This window comes from Aulonocara stuartgranti, assembly GCF_965226115.1.
Source record: "Aulonocara stuartgranti genome assembly, chromosome: 20".
Classification (NCBI taxonomy): domain Eukaryota; kingdom Metazoa; phylum Chordata; class Actinopteri; order Cichliformes; family Cichlidae; genus Aulonocara; species Aulonocara stuartgranti.
In genome coordinates, this window is record NC_138956.1 from 8192711 (window position 1) to 8213999 (window position 21289).

At 38.5% G+C, this 21289-nt stretch overlaps 1 protein-coding gene across 2 annotated transcripts in view; it reads right to left on the reverse strand.

Annotated features, from left to right (window-relative positions):
* Positions 1-279: 279 nt before the first annotated feature.
* sema3b (sema domain, immunoglobulin domain (Ig), short basic domain, secreted, (semaphorin) 3B) overlaps positions 280-21289 on the reverse strand; it is a 70875-nt gene continuing 49865 nt past the window's right edge. For both annotated transcript variants that reach the window (XM_082517576.1, XM_082517577.1), the window contains exons 3-18: positions 19562-19719; positions 17843-17905; positions 11749-11868; positions 11322-11415; positions 11070-11189; positions 10807-10949; positions 10601-10715; positions 8147-8216; positions 7873-8017; positions 6324-6543; positions 6143-6234; positions 5720-5761; positions 5191-5348; positions 5012-5067; positions 4041-4180; positions 280-3820 (exon numbers count right to left, since the gene is read on the reverse strand). In XM_082517576.1, the coding sequence (XP_082373702.1) occupies positions 3329-3820; positions 4041-4180; positions 5012-5067; positions 5191-5348; positions 5720-5761; positions 6143-6234; positions 6324-6543; positions 7873-8017; positions 8147-8216; positions 10601-10715; positions 10807-10949; positions 11070-11189; positions 11322-11415; positions 11749-11868; positions 17843-17905; positions 19562-19719 (2228 nt within the window). In that variant the 3' untranslated portion in view covers positions 280-3328. The remainder of the gene's footprint in view (positions 3821-4040; positions 4181-5011; positions 5068-5190; positions 5349-5719; positions 5762-6142; positions 6235-6323; positions 6544-7872; positions 8018-8146; positions 8217-10600; positions 10716-10806; positions 10950-11069; positions 11190-11321; positions 11416-11748; positions 11869-17842; positions 17906-19561; positions 19720-21289) is intronic.

Sequence of the window (21289 nt, forward strand, 5' to 3'; positions counted from 1 at the left end):
ACTTAAAAATGTAATATTTACACTTCTTTAACCTGCAAGGAGACTAAAAATCAGTGTTTGAAATTTAGTTGTTTCCTTTTTTCTGTTCTTTAAAATTGTCATCATTTTTATTGGACCATCATTCTGAGGTACTGAGAACCTGTAGTTGAATGTTTTTGTAGTGTGAAGTGCATTTAGTTTCTATTTTATGTGCAGCTAACTTCCTGTTTTTTCATATTTATGTAACTTCATGAAATCAGTTCATTCTGATAGTTGAACAGGAGAGATTACAAGCAAATGTGGAAGTAACTGCATATTTTTATTGTGTTAATGAAAAAAAACATGACAAGACATTTCACAAATAACTGGGAGTATTACAGTGCACCACGTTACTTTGGCCTTCGACCTTTGAACTTTCATCTACAGACCACTCTACACACAGCTGTTCCTTTGCCATTATATACAGAGCTTTGCTTCCCCCCCCCGAGACTCACACACGGACACACACGCATAAAACAGAAGCATACAATTCACCCACCCTCACACACACACACACACAAACACACACATACAAGCTTCTCCTTGTGAGCTGTTGAACAGGGGTGCGTCACATGACATGGAATCCAACAGGACTATTTGATTGGAGGACTGTGTGCACATCAAAGACTCTAAGTGGACACTGTCTTTAAGGAAGAGCTTCTCCATTGGCTGTAATGTACAAAATTGTTGGGGATGAGTAATTTTAAGCAAAACACAAACAACACAGATGTAAATCTACATGTATAGGAAAAATAAAAATCCACCACAACATATCAGCTTATCTTTGCACATAAATACATACGAATAATAATAATAATATTCAACATTGTGCTTTCTTTCTCCCCATCTCTTTCTTGCCACCACACCTTTGTCAAATGCATTAGCCACTAACATTGGTCATGCAATTTCAAGCACAAAACAACAGCTGGGTTAAAAGGAATACTCAGGCAGTTTGACATCACTACCAGTGTAAAAAAAATGCAGTTTTGTAAGAAGGAAAACCCCTATAGAGTTAATATTAGCACAACTTAAGTAGTTCTGTGAATAAAAAGCAGGCGTTGGCACATGCAGAGACTAGCAGCATGCTCCTGCAATGAAAATCAGTTTACTTATTTACTTATGCAGTAACCCCTCTCTACCTGGACGTGGTGTCAAAATGCAGAGTGTCCCTTTTACAGGCGTCAGTCGGTTCAGTTCAGTTTAACGAGTTAATTACATCTCTATAAAGAAGGTATATAAATAACAGCAACAATGAATCCAAACATCAAAAGTCCACTCACAGGTCTAGTTTATGCCATGAAACATAAACAGACCACATATTCATCATGAAAAACAGACTGAACGCAAATAAAAAGCATGTTTTATTTTACAAGGCCAGCCAGTTTCACTTTCTTTCATGTGGATAGACTATGATACATTAAAGTATGGTACCACAGGTAGGCTTCACCTAAGCCTGTACACACAATGGACACTAGGGGCAGGGCTACACACACAATGTTAGCACAGACAACCAACAAACAAAGACTTCTATACAGACAGTACACAGCGAGAGATTAGACTAAGACATGAGAAGGAAGACCTTATAGTACTAATTGTCCATTATGTAGGGATGACATCATTAAGCAGCAGAAATCAGTAATACTAATGACCGGAACACCAAACCGAGAAGTGATTACAACAGTGTATGAAGTCAGATAGAGTTGTTTTTCTTTTCTGTTGCAGTGAAAATGCGCTGTGGTTTTTATAACCGTGCTAGACGAAGAATCTGTGACTCGCTTAATTTAAATCTTTGCATAACTATTTAAAAACAAACAATATATGCAAGAACAGTGTAAAACAAAAGATGTACCGCTTCGAATACCAAAAAAAAAAAAAATTAAAATTAAAATTATAGACTCACTCATAAATATCATGCTAATATATATACCGCAACGTAGCCCAGAAACACAGGTTGTCATACTTGGAGTCCACCAATATCTTTCCTTTTCCTCTTCATCCTGCTTGCCATATTAATGCTCCTCACCCAAAAAACACCCGTCATCATTTCGTCTTAATGTTTACGCACAAAATGTTGAAATCAGCTAATTTTTAATCTTTGGAGTGAGGTTTTGGATTATGTCAGAGCTCTTCCTACTGTATTTCTTGTATTTTTACACATAACAGATACCAGGTTAGTTTTAGACATACTTATTTAGGTTATTATTTGCTTTCAAACTGATTTCTTTGTGCTCCATCTGTGTCTTTGTACTGTAAACATCTTTTTGTCATTTCATGGAATTCCGAGTAGATTTTCCTCTACTCTTTCTACAGTGGTTCAAGCCAGTATGTAAAACAATATATGTAATCACATCAGGCCAAATATGCCTGCTCTCTAACTATGACCACCTGCTTTGCATTGTTTAATTTAGTTTGCTGTGACATGCCTTAAATTGCCCGAGGAAACTGCAAAATATATTTTTTTTAAACAGCAAAATATAACATAACCAGTTATTTGCTGTGATGCCAGGATGCCAGCTCTTTCTTTTGTGACAGCTTTATGTAATATGCGCAAAACCATGGAAAGGTGACATTATTATGAATGCACTTGCTGTGTACAACACCACAGGAAGTTGTTCATTTCTATGAACAAGTTTCAAATGTTACTTTTTTTTTTAACTGCCTGTGCAATTGAACTTAAATAGTAATGTGTTTCCAGTTACTTTTTTGTACGTTCCAGTTGCTCCGTTCGGTCCCATTGTGCATAAAACAAGAGTCCACACTTTTGCTACGCTGGCAGGAAATCTTCAGGGCAGAAAAGCCGTTTGGAGTTGATCCAAAATTTTTGGGCTTACATTTGTTTCTGTGGTTCAGTCCTTTAAAACAGTGTGCACACTGTGACGCACTAACTACACGCAATGTGTAATTGGATTTTTTGAGATGTGGAAATCCTTTGCTATGAACCCATGACAGGTAAGTGAGTTTATTGCTCACACATAAAGGTGTGTTTACTCCCATGTATCTGCTAGTAAACTCACTAATCTAGTGGAACTATAAAGGGATCGTGCAGAATCAGTTAGAGCAGCACATGCAGGGACTGGCCAGTGGGATGAGGACTCAGGGATTGGACTACCATATAGTGGGGGCATCCATAGATAAATATACACAATAGAGGAGGTGCTGTGTGTGTCCGTGTGTGTAAGTGTGTGCGTATGTGGGTGTATCTGTATGCGTGAACACCTCCAGGAGTTCTTGGTTTCTCAGTCTCTGTCGTTCTCCTGCTTTCTTCTTGTTTCAGTCATTCTTTTCTCCCTCCATTTCTTTCTCCACATCGTTACTCCCCTGCACTGCGTGGCGCACGCGGGTTTGGTTTCCCATCGTGGGTCCGACGGTTTCTCCCCTTCCTTATCTCCTGAAGATGCTTCCATTTCTTATTAGGTGGGCGGACAGCAGGACGCAGAGGTGCGATGTCCTTACCCACCTGGTCACCACCGGTGTTCCTGCGTGCCCAAACCTGCTCACAAATCTGGTCAACTGTGTTTAGGTTCGGATGGTCCACCAGCTGCATGAAGTCCCGGTACCAAAGCTTTTGATTGGTCATTGGGGGTCCGCCTCCGCTGCGGGGGTCTAATCGAACAGGGGCATCGGAGGGTAGATTGGAGACAAATGAAGGTGTGGAAGGTACGAGTTCTAAGGTGATGCCTAGTAAAGTTTGGGTGAAGCCGTGCTCCATTGCATGGCACTGGTAGATGCCAATATCTCTTTTCAGGACACGGCGAATCAGAAGACCTCTGTCTGTCTGGAGTATGCGATCATCTAGACGGACCTATAAGCAAGAAAAAATCAACTTAAATCATGAAAAGAAATAAGCTCTAAAGCTGCAAAGCTGTTGTTTGCTAAAGTAATTATAAACGAAAGAATTTGATTTCTGATCTGATCTGATGATGCAAACACACACAAAACATTTTCATGACCTATAAATGCCACAGTATACTTTAATGACTTCTCGGTCATCATCTCTGGCCAGTGTCAGCCATTCCTCTCACCTCTTCTCGTCGATTCTGTGGATGTTTCTGGAAGGTCCAGGTGATTCTGGCCTGAAGGGATTTGGGGACGCACTCTAAGAAAGTGCTACTTCCCTCTACACCATACAGCTTCTTCTCTGCAATACGATGCTTATGATGATCTGCAGGGGGCAGCAGAGACAAACACAAAATGAGTCAATGTAGAGCAGCACATGTGCTCACTAATAACAAAACATGTCCAGGTTAGAATAAGACAGAGGAACCTGGAAGGATAGGATGGTGAATCCAGAAATGTTACTAGAAAAAACAGACAGGCAGACACAGGTTTGAGAGTAACGAAATTTCTATTCTCTGTATGTCCTGTACATGTGGCAGAATTGACAAATAAAGTTGACTTGACTTGACTTGATAACATTTTCTAAAATGAGTGATATGACCCTAAATCTTAACCACAGCCATAAAATTGCACAAAAGTACTCAAAGACTTAAAAGTCAGCCTACATCAAGGCCAGAGGTGGGGAGAGGATTACACAGATTACTGGTGAAACAATGGTCTACAAACTGCCAAACAGACTCCTGATCAGCATTTTATGGTACTTTGGGGTAGTGCCGATCTCATCACAGACAATTACTCTGACCTTCATTAGTTTTACACAACACAGCTTGCATGCCAAATGATGTAATCGCATTACTCAGGAGCTCCTTCAGTTTGAGCGATTAGCTTGATTCAGTTTTGTGGCAGCAAGACAGCAACAAAATGCTGGTATTGTGGCCTGAGCGGACAGAGGTCACCAGGGGTGAAAGTGGGGGATATTTTAGATTATTTGGCATAAGGACTGTAAGATTTCAGATGGCAAGCTTCTCAGTGAGTCCAAGAAGCATCAGACTACAGCTTGCATAGTTTAGTCTTAACAAATAGGATTAACACCAGTTTTCCTAACATGTCTACAAAAATCATTGTTGTAGATATGGAAATGATGAAAGAATTGTACCTCCTGAGCACAGAGTGTTAGGGTCTCCATTTCTTACATCCTGGCGGCGAAAACGTCTGTAACAAGTTTGACATTTTAGTTTAAGAAAAGGAATGTTTTATTGCACGACAGTATTTGCAAATTCACTTTTTTCTTTTAAGTAAAGATCATCTGTTATAGGTCATGTTAATGTCGAAGACCTCTTTGTGTTTGGCAGGTAGCGAGTACAGGAAGTTCCATCCCAGGCACAGTACGGGTCTCTGGCCAGGCAACACTCAGCGCAGGCCTTCCCGTATACACTGCAGCGGTGAAGTGGAATCTGGGCAAGGCCTGTGTCAGAGCCGACATACAGCTGTTGCTGTGAAAACAAAGCAAGCAAAGAGAAGCATTTAAAACATGCTTTATTCTGAAACAGCACAACAGCTTATGTGCCAGAAATACCATCCATGTGTCCATTATGGCAATTTATGTTGGCTCTCTTTGGTTATATTGTGCAATATCCATCATCACCATTCTGATTTAGTACAGCCTCAGATACTATATTGCTCTTTCGGGGCATATAAATATATTGCTGTGCAGATAAACAGGTCGATTAATTTCTAAGTCTAGATATGTCAACCATTTCCACTGTGAAGAGGAAATAATTGACTAAAGATAATACAGTGCTGCACTGTTTGACATACTCTTAAAAACATGATTTTGGGGCTTTTAAGAATTAAACAAGCATACCCGCTTTGAGGAGATCTGCATGTTGATGATAGATGAGGCGTCCTGGGAAGGAGAAGAGATGTACCAAACTAAATAACATACTTTTTAGATTTGACCAAAATTATCAGTATGTAGTTCAATTTTATTTATATGGCACCAAATCAAAACTTCAAGGTGCTTTATATCGTAAGGTAAATATACTACAATAATACAATAAACAATGGATGTATACATGCATATGTATACAATGTTCTTTCAAACTATCCTTTGTTTTCCTCTTTAGGTCGTGTCCAGGGAGTACAGTACAGTTAATAAAAGGCATGCAAGTTTGAATGATCCATTAATTTCAACACTTCATTGAGATTTAATGCTTGTAAGAATACAACATGTCATGATGACTAAATGTGCTAAATACATGTACTTTCATGTACACAGTTTTCTTACTTTGAAAACTTCCAACTCCTCCAGTAAAAGTTCCTCCATGTTGTTCCAGCTCTCCTTGGGGACACTGATCACCTTTAGTACTGTCCCTTTATCTGAAATTTCACACACACAACCGCTTAATAACTAATTTCATCATTTTCCTGTTTAACCCTAGAGTTAGAAATGATTACTGCTCATTCACCTGTGCCAATGAACATGACATCGTACTGTCCATCAGCAGCATTGACTCTGTCCACAGCGATCTGTGTAAAGCTGTAGTCCACATTGGTCCTGATGAAGATGGGCCTTCGGCTCATAGGGTAGACCGGGTTGTACATTAGAGGGTGGTGACGCGCGAACTGAATCACATCATCTGGGAAACCCTTTGTTGACTCAAAGCTGCCGAATGTCTTGCTGGGGCACTAAAGAAGGGCAGAAAAAATCGAATTAGTATTTTGGGAACTTAAAAAGTTTACATTGAGGTTAGTGCACTTTACTGAACATCAGTGGGGATACAAATAAAAAGAGGATTTTAAAAAACTACTACTACAGTGAAACTACAGTGAGTACACATTTTCTCTCAGGACCTGAATGCGTGAACGTGCATGCATGCGGCTGCTGTAAAGCTCTGCAAAAAACAGCTGACTCTGAGTCAGTGCTCTCCTATTTACTATGTTTGGACTCGGTCATTGCACAATGACTGATATTTGATGAGTAAACTTGTTTTGTCTTTCTGGATGTAAACTGAAATTAAATGCCGAACTTCTCAGCACTTTAGCTGACCTGAAGTACACAAAGCACAGTTCAACAGAGAGGTGATTATGGTGTGATGGGTCTCAAGGACTTAAAAGAGATTTACACCAGGTCAGAGTCCAGCCACCCTCTTTAATTAAAATTCCAGTCCTGGATTTTCTAAATGCTGAAAACTCAATTTAGCATCATGCAGCGTCTATTCTCATACAATTCCACGTTTTTCTTTTTACTAATTTGCACTTTATTGAGCCACACTGTTTGGTTTTTTTTTTTTTTTTTGTGGGTTATGCATTTTAAATCAGAATGTGCATTATGTGCACTTTTTGCGTAAATGTACTTGTAAGCAAGATCGCGTTCTTAAAATCTGATTTGTTCTGCTAATTTTACAATCCAGCGAGGTAATGATGGCGTGAGGGAGGGTTTTCTGTAGGCCAAATACAATTAGTATTCTGCATTCATACAATAGGGATTGTTCTCCAGCAGCAGTAACAGCTGAAGCTCTGCATAACAAATCATGCTGATGCTACACTTGTGTGCTTAGCTGAATGGAAAGGCCCATAATGAGCACATATTGATTGAAAGGAAAGGGGGTTTGGAAGAAAAAAATATTTAATATTGAATACTGTCTCAATGTAACTATGAGGCCATTTTTTTACAACTTTTTTGTTTTGTTTTGAGTTTTAGTTTGAGGCAACAAATTCAACACTGAAGACATACTAAAGAATATTCCACTGTATGTGATGGTCTAGCATTATTAATTTATTGGGTCATTAAATCTATGGCAATGTGTTATATATTATAGGATGTATATATGTTTTGTACTTAAAATCAGATTTTAAGTAATAACTAAACATTAACGTAATCTAAAATATACACTTCCAAGTAAAAGTTTCTCACAATTACGCAAATATGTGTACATTTACTTGATCAGCCAACACTGCACTTCTGGAAACTCTAGATACTGTGACGCTGATGCGCTTTTATGATTACTGACATACCATTCCGGGGCGGGGATAGGGCACTTTTCCCTGGAAGGGGACCCACTGGTAGTTGGGCCCCTCTTTGTGAGCAAATGGCCCCAGGAAGGCCCTCCGGATGTCATTCATGGAGTAGAGACACACAGCTGAGCCTTTAAATACACTGCTGCTGGTGGACAGAGGGAGTTGGGTTAGATGCAACAAAAACACGCAAAACACGCAAAATACACAAAAACGTCTCTCCTCACACACAGACATGCACAAACATACACACGTAATATGAACAGATTCTGACCTGGAAGTGGAGAAGACGGTGTAAACCAGAGGGTTCTTTCTGTCTCTCGTCTGCAGCAGGAAAACATCGCCTAAGGATGCACACACACACACACACTGGTCAGGTGGCAGTAGACTAACGGTCAAAGGTTGAGTGAAAGATAAACAAAACCCTTTGGCCATGTCTAAGAACCTTAACGAGACATGTTACTGATAACTGAGGGTCATGACATGGAACAAAATCCACCACAGGTTCATGCAGCTTATAAAAATCTTTTAAACAAACTGAGTTTCATTAAGTTTTTGCTTCAATTGTCAGGTTTGAGATCTCCATAATAAACAAGAGCGTATTTCTTAGTCTTGAGCCACAAAATGTGTTTCCATGTACTTTAATGAAATTCCTGCTTCTAAAGACATAACATGGTGCACATACTTTAATAGAACAAAAACTTCAGATTAACAATTATTTATTTTTACATGGATATAGTTGGAAAAAATCAAGGTCAAGACAAGAGACTGAAAGTTCATGAGGGAATGTGATGGACAGATGTGGCCAAAGGGTAATTTAGACTTTAGCCTAAACCACTTACTTTTCCTTTCACTATGTCATGAGATAAGCACAAAGACAGATCATATTATAGCCCACAGATACAGCCAAGAAAGCTCTATCGGAAACATCTTGAGAGCTGAAACTCGTGCAGCTGCTCAGCAAACCACATGACTGCAGGTTCGGGGAGTAGTTGTATAACAACAAATAGCTCCTTCTTTTAAAAATATATTCCAATAATAATTTTATTAATACGTATAAGTAATTTCTCATTTTGGTAAAAGTAAATCCTGAATTCCAGATAGAGTGAAACAAACCAAAAGCAACTTGTTTTTTATTTGAAAGAAATCTCTGGTCATCTCAGGTATAGTTAGCTAAATAACTGGCCTGCATGTCTTTTTATTACACCTAACTGACTCATTATGAAGGTGAAAACCCCATAAAAAGGTTCCTAAATGCTTTATTGTTTATATTTTAAAGCACTATTGCTGATTTTAAAAATTACAACAGAAAAATTCTGAATGTCGACTGTAAATCATGTTTGAATGTCAGGTCTCTGATAAAAACTCAGACTTTGTGCTAAAGTGATACTGAGGTCTTCTGATCTTCATGACAGACTCACTGTTAGTGTCTATTCTCTGATGGAATAACTTCCACAATTAGTTTTTGCACTGCAGGTTAATGCTAAATTTATTATAAACAGGACTATTTCAGTTTATAAAAAAAACAAAAAACAAGATGAGGAGTGCCAAAATACCAAACATCACAGCTATGTCCATTTTGTATTCACAGATAGCTTTAAAAGGCAAAAAATGTGCCTAACATTGCTCTTAGGATACTCATCAGCTTGACTTGCATTTTATAACTTCTTATGGGTATGGGTACTGGACACTGCTCTGAGGATGGGTTCAAAAAAGGGTCATTTTTTTTCCAGAGAAACAAACATGATTTACATTTGTCCTCTGAGTCCAAGGATCCCTCATAGAATCACACTATATTTCACCAGACATTCATTTTATTACAACTGCAAAATGTGGTTAGAAATTGGCGTCTATGCGCCAAACTCATAAATCTCCTCCTGGAGCCAAAGGATAGGGGTTGAAAGAGTGGCACCGTCATGTCAGAGGAAGATATGGAAGGTTTTGGAGCTTAAACAGACCACAAAACTGGGAATGTGTGCTTGGTGTGCAAGGTGTACAGGACAGTCTTTAGAAAAGGCTTTTAAAAATATACACATATATACATATATATATAATGAAAAGTATAACTTCTCGGTGGAAATTCATATAGGTTTACAGGAAAATTGTGGTTTCTTTGTCATTTGATATGCTTTATAAATTTAGTCTCACTTCTGGATTTCATCTCCTGAAAACACATTATAGGTTTTTGTCATATGAAGAGTTACCAGAGACGAGCCTCTAACTTTCTCTAAACCCACAGCAAAAACATTGGCTTTCGATCAGGCCAGAATCTATTACCAATTAATCTGTCACTCATGCTTGCTCCAAGTCTGCAGGAATGTTAGACTGAATGGTAATCTACAATTGAGGTCAGAAATCCTTTTTTTTTTTATTATGCGTTCCAGGACCTTTTCTCCATTTGCCCGCAGAATGTCCTTCTGGATAAAAATCCAAAAAGGAAAATCAGCACTTTTTTTTTTGCTTTTCTGTTCTCTGTCTACTGAAAAGTGAGACTACCAGATTATAATGCACAATATCTTAGAAGCGGTGACAGGAAAAACAAAACGTTAGTAATGACCAAAGTTTTTTGGTGAAAGTGGCAAACAACCTAACAGGAGGAGGATGTCGAGTGAAAGCTTTGTTTACTTCATTTATGTTATAGCATATTTTTACTCAGCACAATTTTCATCTTAAAATAGTTCACACAGTACATACTTGTACTTCTGACAGTTTGCACAGCTGTACTTACGCAGCTCATCGAAGTACGTGTCGCTGCCATCAGCTCCTGGTACCGAGCAGATCAGACGGGTCTTCAGAAATGTTGTCCACTTGTTCACCAGGCTTCGCTGACCGCCCATATCATTCTGATTGGAGAAAAAATAGCCAAGATAAATTTAAGAGGATATTTTATTTATATTTGTCAACAATCCAGCTGGAATTGCTGCTGGATTTTACCCTGCACAGCTGTCCGATTCTGGAGTAGGTAGATTTTCCCAACCCTTGAGCCTCAACCGCTGTCTCCCGGAAGAAGAAAAAGACCTTATCGTCATCTGGGTTCTCACTTTCAGGGACCCAAAAGGACCCAACAAACTTTGGTTCTGGTAAAGAAAATCAAAGAAAAAAATTAGTCAAAAATAACCTTTCCTATCAACACAGTGTAATTCTTCATGTGAGTCGTCTCAACACATAATCTGATAAAAAAAAAGACAAAAGTGCACCATTAAGCCATCTTGAATCATGCTGTTCAGTGCGGATAGAGGGGCGTTTCCCCAGGCTTCTGAAGATGGTGAAGTCCCTTCCCATTAAATCTGTGGCCACGCCTGCATACAGCTCATCACCTAGGAGACAGAATTAGTCAACGACTGTTTGGATAATATATTTGTAGTACGTCAAATCAGCCCAATTTCAAGACCCATTAAATGAACGTTCTTATTCAGTCATCTCATATTAGTTTGCATGGGTGCAATTACCGACGAGCACAGATGCAGCGTTGTGTCGAGGATCATACGGACTCTTTCCTTTCCCGTCCTCCACTTCAGAGGGGTCAATCCTGAACACGTGGTCCTGATGGACAGAGGAGGGAAGGGATTTTACAGCGTGATTATATTTGCATAGTCCTTCTATAAATTGGGGGTTTAATTTTATTTTTGAGATTTGTTGTAAAGTAGATGTAAATGCCAAATTCTTTATACACTTAAGACCATATTTTAAGGGTCTGTCGACAGGTACACTGAATAGAGACTAAATTGGTTGGCAGAGGACTGAAGTTTCTGTGTTTGAAACATCTTATTTTCAGCAGATGAGAACAGATAAAGACATTGTATAATATTTTTAGACTTTCTTGTTACACTGTTGCATAGTGAGTGTCGTGTAGGTTGTGTTTTGTACATTCCTCACCTCCATCCTGTGTCCCACCTCGACAAAGGCACAGGTGGGGTGGAAAGCACCCGTTCCACAGGCGTATAAGTGGGTGCGGTTATAGTGGTGTACAATCTTCACGTAGTTCACGCAGTCAGACTGAAAGACACACACACATATAGTACTTATTATTAACTTAAAGGCTGATCTTTAGGAAGTTTTAGGAAGGAAACTGTTTTGTGATTGGCACTCTACAAATTCTGAGACAGAGTGTTAGGTACACTACTGAAACACAATTCTTGCATGAAATACAATGCCCTTTTTTCCAAGCCTGACATAGTGGTAGTGTTTACCTTTAAATACAGTAAATAGCTGTCTGCCATTTAGTCTATGATGTCCCCAGATCCATCTCCTACTCACAGGTTTGACATCATGTGTGTCCTGGTTAATACGACTGACTAACAATCAAATGGTCAAATGAATATCCACACGTAATTTAACCATGTTTCCTAAACTGCTATAATATCACCAATCTCTATAATAACCTTGCTGTCAAGTTTCTTTGACTTATATGTATACATTTATAGAAAAGAATGCAAAATAGTTACATAAAGAAATAAGATAAACTTATATTTCATTATCCATTTTATTTTTGCCAGACTTATATCTTTTCAAACCATTTTAATCTTTGTTCTATGTCTTCTTATTTCCATTATCCTGGCTTCTTTCTAATAACAAGCGAGCATGTTATTGATTCATAGACACATCTGTTCATCTCAGAATCAGGTTACACTGAGATGGATCTCAAGAGAGTGCTGGAAAAAAAGGATTTACTGTATACTAAGATAATGGATGGTACATTTTTCTTCCTGTCTTCAAACACCACACTTTGAGGTGATTAGCCCATAAAGAGATGATACTATATGTGGACTGCTGTGGATACTACAATTATTGCCATTATCATGAGAATCTCACACCACAGATTTATATTGAATATGAATTTTTATAAATGATTTTCTGTATTGTGATTACGAAAGTGTTCAAAACAACATGTCATCAGTACATTGTTTATTTCTTATATATTCACACACTGTAGCACACATTTAAGCTTTTATCTTTCCATTTTGCGCTTGTCTACTTCTCCCCAGACAGGTCACTGTAACATCTGTCTGTCGATTGTTGTGAGTATTGGTGGATCTAAAGGTTTGGAAAGACATGAATCTCACTGTCAACAGCAGACAGTCATAATGCAAACAGCTCAGAGCCTGGATCATTTGGACAATTAAAAGACAAATTAATCATTTTTGGAGTAAATATGCAGAATATCAGTTTCTGTGTAAGCGTTCATAGAAAGGGAATTGTTTGGCCTGCTGTTTTCCAGGTCTCCTGCACGGCAACAGTTTAGTCAGCCAATCGATTGGTTAAACACCTTTATGTGTGCGTGTATACACTACAACAAGTAAACTTGTGTATTCACACAACAACTCCATCTCTAATCCCCTGGTAGGTTTTAAAGGCTGAATGGCAAGCCTTTGTTCTAAACCACTGAAGGTTATAGATATGTGTGTGTGTGTCTCAGGGGGCAGAGAAAGGTGAGGCACTCAGCAGAGCAGGAGGCTGACAGAGAAAAGTCTTTGATGTGACAAAGGAGAGAGATCAGGAGGGTAGGGAAAAGATGCATGAGCGACCCTGAAAAGATACAAAAAGAATGAGGTGAAATGATGACAGCAATCACTTTTTCTCATTGTCTGATCAGTGTGTGTGTGTGTGTGCATACATACAGAAGGGTTTGGGTGTGTGGAAGGGTTGGGTGTGTGTGTGTGGGGGGGGGGTTAACGGGTTCCCTGGACAACCTTTGACATGCCACTGACTCATTAGTTGAAACAGTGAGCAAAATGAGGGCTGTGACCTTACAGCAGCTTGAGCTCTAAGTCTTGCCTTCACGTTTTATAATGCTGCATTGTTCTGCTGTAGATGTCTTTTTCTCTGTTTCTCTTTGTTCCTTCTGTTGATGATTAACCTGATCTACAGCATTAATGTAGTATTTTAGCCACTATCTGTGCTCTGTTTATGGTATTTGGCTCCATATCGATTGCTATCATATAAACTATGCTTCTTTGAGCATTTTATGTGAAGTGTAACGTGTTCTGGTTCAGTGGCTATTTTTGTGTTTGTCAGGTGCATAAAATTTAATCTACCAGGATGTCCTTGAACTAAATCAGATTTTTTCATTTGTCCTCGACATCTGAAACACTTCAAGTAAGGATTACTTAAATATATATACAGGGTAGTTTGCTTTTGAAATACAAAGAAAATCCATAATACGATCAGAGAGATCAGGAAGAGTGTGGAAGTAGAAACATCACTGACTTTTCACTGAGACTGGAGTGTTGACTGTGAGACCATTTTTATGTTTTGCTTTCACTTGTTGTTTGGTTAGGCTGAGGCACCAAAGCTATTTGGCTAGCTCGTTCCACTGGCTAAGTTACCAGGGTGCCTAGATGCACTCCATCTAAGACATGACATGGTTTCTGGAGGTCACTTAACTTTAAAAAACAACTAGGCTGTTATAAAAGCTGCTGGAAGCTTGTATTTTCCATTTGGTTAAAACCAGAACAAACTGTTTGAATTTGTGTAAAAGCAAAGATTCCAAGAGATGCAGGAAGCTTTAATAAAGTTAATGGCAGAGAGGGTTTGACTTGATGGGAATGGTGATGTTCATTAGATACACAACATATCACAGTGTAATAACATAGGAATGCCTTTGATCATCTCTGTGAAACGGGACAATGCCGTATCAGGGGATACTGGCAGGCCACATTTCTCCTAAAAATGGACTGATTTCTGGAATCCAACTCTCTAAGTGATATACATAAGAGGGTGCCTTCTTTCCATTTGTTTCCAATTCTTTTCACCGTTGTTTGTGTGTGAATTCCTGCACAGTGATCGTCTACACAATGCTGGAAAAGAAAATGTTCTTTGGTGGTTTCAGACATACTTGGTGGTCACTGAGCTTCTTCTCTCAGTAGTTAAAGATTAACACAATTCAGTTTGTGTCTTCCAGAAAGACTAACATGAGTATTTGGAAGAGTTCTCCTTTTTAAATTAATTCTTCCCATTGAGCTATTGGACTTCATTCATAATCTAATTCATAATGTCCCAGAACTCATTGTGCAACATGCAGCTTCTTGGATACCTTTAAAAAAATCAATTTTGATTTACAATTGTGATTAATGCATCTTCCACAGAGCATTTTACATAAGAAATTGCTTTGAATGATATACTTATGAAATAAAGAAAAGGATTTTTATTATTAATTCCTACCCATTGATTTATTAATGGGTCTTGGAAGGCACTGAAAGTTACCAAGTGGGTACTGAAATGACAGCATAAACACACAATCTATCACTTCTGCGGTTCTGAATATGACTCCGGCCTTACAGTGACGCCTCAGAGTGCTGAGTCAGACCAAGTGTCTGGGTAAACTGTCAACTGTTTACTGCCCCGCTCTAATTCTGTTTATCTGCATGTGTCTGTGTTTGTCTTAGTGTCCTGGCACATGCAAGGTGGTTTTACTGTTTGAAGGACTGGAGGGTTGTAAATAACAATATTAGATGAGGACAGGGAATATGAAGAAAGGACCAAACATGGAAAATGAATGGAGGGAAGAGATCAAGTGGCAGGGAGAGCTTTTGACCTCTTCCTATAGAAAACACATTTCTCTGTAATTAGGGTCAATAGTGCGTGGTGGAGGTTTGGGTGAGTTTTCACACAGAAAAGGATAAAAGAGGATAAAAATAACATTTCAAAGGATAGAAATGTGAGTAAAAAAACTACTTTAATGCAAAATCTGTCATTTTCTTTGAACTTTTGTCTTATCACTTTCTTTCTCCCACAATAACTCATTATCTTCTTCATTACATTAATTCTCTTCATCACTCACAGTCTCCACAGTTACTCGCACTTTCGAACAGGACATATGCATACAGAAAACTGAACACACTCATGCACAGACAGACACACACACAGACTCCTGGTCAGGTGAAATTAGAGCCTGGATTTTTGTATGAATGGAGCCCGTTGTCTGTCTGCTACAGCTGTATAATCACACTGATGACGGGTTTGTTTTACACACACATAAAGACACATTCACAGACATTAGACACACACACTGGAAACTTACACATACAGGGATAAATGTACACACAGACACTGTCAAACACTTGAGTATAAATAGACACATTTATGGTATATCTGCATAAGCAGATGTGATTTTACTGTTTTAAACAGTTAAAGCCACGAAGTACCTACACACACACTGACCTGTACAGTTATCTAATTGTAATCTTGGGTGGTCTATAGGTTCTTGGTGGCCTCTACATGTTGGTCAGTGAAGCCAAGCCCCCCCTGCCCACACTACATCCACATGCAGAACATTACACAGAAAATCTTTTTTTGGCACTTAAATAATAAGTCAAGGGAACTTGATGATGGCGTATCTTTTGGTAAACTCTGCTGTGAGTTCTGCAGCAGGTCATGAGTTCAGTCATGGAGACTTTGTGCATGCAGTCATCTCAGAACGGAATCAGAATCAGATCAAATCATCCAAATAGAAACACTTTAACAATCAGGGTTTTGCTTCATTTCCTGTTAATCTGCATCTTTTTGCTACTGCTGCAGTTCATGTCCAAGATGCTCTTTATTAACCTCACTCAGTCCGTCCATCCTCATATAGATAATAAACATCCAATTCAACCTAATGTAACGAGCCACATTTTTACAAGCAACGGGTAAATATTTAGATTTCTGTGACCTCACTGCATTGCATCATATCGTCAAAGCGAAGGTATGTAACTGTTATTTTCTGCTGCACATATTCTTCCAGTGAGGAAGAACCCAGTGAGTTGCTCTCATAGTGAATATATCAAAGATCTTCAGCAAGAACTGTGTTTCCAACTGAGTTTCTCTGATTCACTAACCCAGTGCAATACAAAGTTTAATATTTAAGTGACATTTAAAAAATGAAATGTTTGCATTGATCCCAAACCTGTCTGGTTAGACAGTGTGTGTGTAAACACTGAGTGTGAGCTCTACATCAAACTGTGTGGACATCATTCAAATAGGGCTCAAAGAAACAAATTTGGAGGAAGTAATCTCACCACATGGCAGGTCCAAAAGTAGGAGTGCTGCACCTATTATTACATGTTATCTGTTTAAATGTGGTGTTTCTGTCTTGTGATGACTCCCATGACTCGAGTGGATTAAAAGGTAGCATTGTGTTAGGCTGGGTAGGAGTGGACGCTTACATTCTGCACTTGGAGCTCAGTAGCAATGCTTACTGAACTGTATGTAAAATGGGACATGGTTAAAGTGGATGTTATGATGCATTATGTCTCATAAAAACTCAGTTTAGCTAACAGGTTGTAGTTAAATATTCCTTGAGTAATAATAATAATAATAATAATAATAATAATGCAGTGTGTATTATTGCATAGGATGATGACAACACACTTCTAAAAACTTTCAGGTTCCACATCTGAACTGTATCAGCTGTAAACTTTTATAAATCAAAGCAGAGATCACAGACAAGATAAAACACAGGCGTAGCTGTGGGGTCGGGCCAATAAAGCCAATACCTGGTGTTCTTAAAAACTTTCTATCGTTCTATCTGAGGCTTCTGGATGGTGATAGCTGCGGTTGCAAAAGGACTTCCAGCCCCATTGAAGCCTATCTGGAAACAGCTCTCTGTCTTTACCTCTGTAAGCAATTTCCTGCCTCGTTTATGTTCCCGGTCACTTGTTTTGTGTTATACTGAATAAAAAATGAAGTCTACCTTGCAAATCTCAGTCCTTCTATGCTTCAGAATTATGGATTATCTTTGGTATGAAACTACAAGCTCATTGGTTAACTAGCTGTCAATCACAAGTCATTGGTGAATGAGCGCGTGGTTTCACAGTCAGACCTGCCCTTACTTTTTTCAACCAAGCTGGTGACAGCAAAAACATTTATTGGAAGGCTTGAAAACAGGGCTTTACCAGGTGATATCACAGTACCCACATCAATTTTTATTTCTCTGGTAAAAATGAAAACATGAAATCACAGGGCTAAGGTGACGTGTGGTGTGATCACTTACAGTGATGTCTTTGCCAGCCCAGTTACACTCCTCCCTCCAGTCAACAGGGGCAGGCCAATAGATCTGAAACAGGCAGACAAAGATCAGTCCATCTTGTAAATTTACTCTGGATTTTTAATTTGGCTAAATTAGATTATTTAGAGTGTACCAGAGATGCATTCCCTCATAATATAACACAGCCCAGAAGATCACTGGCTGCTCTCTGCCCAGCCTGGAGGTCACTGCAAACTCTCGGTACCTCAGCAGAGCTGGCAATATCATCAAGGACTACTCTCACCCCAGCAACCAACTGTTTGAACTATTACCGTCAGGCCGACGGTACAGGTCACATAAAACCAGGACAAACAGATTCAGGGATAGCTTCTTTCCCAGAGCTATCACCGTAGTAAATAAGCACAAAAACAATTGAACCTATTCCATACCGTCACTGTCATTATATTATGCTGCTATTCATACTGTCATTATATTAATGCTGCTATCCTGTATATATTGTACATACTATTGTTTCAGTACTTATGATTGTTTTTTTTGTACTTTTTATATTTTACATTTATATTTATTATTGAAACTTGCACCAAGGGAGTGGCACTCCAATTTCGTTGTACTCTGTACAATGACAATAAAGGCTATTCTATTCTATTCTATTCTATTCTATTCTATTCTATTCTATTCTAATATCAGGACTTAAACCATCAAGTGTAAGAACAGTTTGATCCATCTCTTTCTTTCTAACCTATTTTATCCTGCAGCCATTCAACAACATTGCAACCCCCCCCCCCAAAAAAAAAAAAACAAAACAGGGAGAGCTACAGTGAATCTGCACACCCAGCTCATAAATCAAACTCCCTCATCTACCTAAAACCAACAGAGGTTTCATATCTGACAGATAGAAACTTGCAATTTACTCCAAGCAGCTGTGGACGGATGTGTTTTGTGGGCTTTTTTTGTGTGTAACTCTAGTGTCTATACATTTCAGTTCTTTTGCCAGTGTGTGTACTGTATACTCAAGTCTTTTTGCAGCTCTGATTATACTCCAAAGGCAAAGGCCTCACAAAGTGTACCTTTTTGATATGAATCATAACCTCTTTTGCATAAATGTTTTTTTCTTATCTCCGTCCAGCTCTTTGATTTTCTACCTTCCTCTATGGCTACAACACTTCTCTTTTCCCTCAGGTCAGACACTTAAGTAGACTCATATGTGCACGGATGTTATTTTCTAAAGGGTGTGTTTGTAAAAATGTTTCCACACTTCTGAATATTTCCTTCAGGAATGCAAGAATACAAACCACAGGTGACTAACTTTGTGAGTCAAAATAATAAATGATTCTTAGAAAGTAAACAATGTTGCAGTGGTTGTAAGAATGACTCACTTTCATCTTCTGCCAGTATAATCACCTAAGATAGTTAACAAAAGGTCACAAAATATTTTCATGGCAAATGTATTTGGAGTTGTTGAGATTTATCTCTTCTGGTAATGGTTTGTGTATTACCAGGGAAAATGCTGTGTTTATAAAACAGTTCCTTATTTTATGGATAACTTTTTAAAAAGCCTTGTGCACATGAGAATCTAAAATTAAATCTACTCATAACCGTTAAAACACAGAGTTGAAAATGTTGAAATCTCAGCAGCAGTAACTTAGTTTTGATCAACAGACCGCTCACACTCCCACATGTTTTACAGCTGTACAAGTTTGGTTTTGGGGGTTGTTTCTGGCCAACCTTGTGTTCTTGTTTGGCGATGTTGTCCAACGACAGAGACAGCAGGAAGTTCTTGGCTCCCACAAACAGTCGACCCCTCTCTTCATCCAACAGCAGGGCACTAAAGCAGCAGGAACGCTCCAGCTCAAACCGTCGCACTCCGTGGAACTGCTGCAACTCTGAAAATGTAGATTTACAGGGTGGACCTCAGTCAAACACTGATATGAGTCGATGATTTCCACATAACTTAAAGATAAAGATATTAAGTATGGGAGAACCCGCCTATGCATTTGTGTTAGTGTGTAGGTGCCAATGTGTTTGCCTGTATTTATGGAGAAATGTTCTTATATGTATACAGAAAAGAGATAACTCGGATAACTTTGCAGGGGCTTTAGTTTTGGACCAGTCTTTTGTTCTTTACTTGTCTTTTTTGTTGTATAGCGAAGTAAACTTTTTTATTAATTATGTTCTTCAGAAAGTAAGTAAAGAATCATAAAATCTTTGCATTCAAAGCTGTCATCGGCGTCTTCAGATCCACATCAGTTAGTTGGCTACAGGGCTTCCACAAGTCACGCTGCTAAAAAAAAAAAACCCTCAACATCTTATGTATTTCAGTATATTTCTGAGCTGTGTCCTAAGGCCAGTGACTTGTGAAACGAGCAGGATGAAATCCTCTGACAGTAATGACACTATATTAGTTTCAGTGGAAAAACTGAATGTCTTTACCATTTCCAAACTGGCAAGAAAAAGTTCTAGAGGAACAGTGCCCAGGAAAATTTAGCTTGTATTTGTAAATTTAAACTATAATAGTCACCCCAAGCTTATTAATGGAAAAAAAAAAGAATTAAAAACTGTGTTCTTGGCTTGAGGAAACTAAGAAATAAAGGGACTACATCCTCCCCTACGTGCTCAGCTCAAACTGGGAGCTTAAGAAAACAAGACCAAAGCCCTCCTCACTTCGACATTAAAATGTCTTTTATTAGTCTGCCATTGTTCTAATGTGAATTTATAACTTTAATTAAGTCTTTGACGCCACCCAATAGCCGCCAGCATGACATCAGGGACTTTTATTCAGCCCCACCATACTGTGGTGGCAATAACCCTGGGCTTGAGGGCATAGTGTGTTAAAAACATGCGTATGATACCTGCCTTCTGCTAAATGCAGTTACTTTTACTTTAAGATCCAAGTGTATTGGTGTTTAATATTTTACTGCTCCTTTCTTGAGCGCTGGTACAGAATATCTGTCAAGAAAATATTATTTGACAGCCCAAATCTACTTTAAGTAGTTGAGTTAAGTAATGGTTACTTCATCCTTTAAACAAGTAATAATGCTTTCTACTCAATAAAAAGCAGCAGTCAAAAATGCCATTTAATGCTACATTGCTAACTAAAAACAAAAAATGTAGTATTAATTAATATACTCTCAGATAGATCAGCTGTACAGCATGTCATTGTGAAACGCTTGTTTTTAATGTTTAACATATTATGTTTATGTTTGCTAAAATCCTAACAACAGCACCATTACCAAACACACAGAAAGGCATCAGCAATTTAGCTTCATTGCTAAAGTGGCTAAAATTGTTTATAGGACTCTACTTTTATGTCAAAGTAGTATTTTAATAACCGCCTACAGCCTAATTAGGAACCAAGAAACTCTCACTGTTGACACTCATTTGTCATTTGTGTTTCAAATAAAACTAGAATAGTCTTAAGTCTTCTCATAATAAATGCTTCAAGTTACCTTCAGC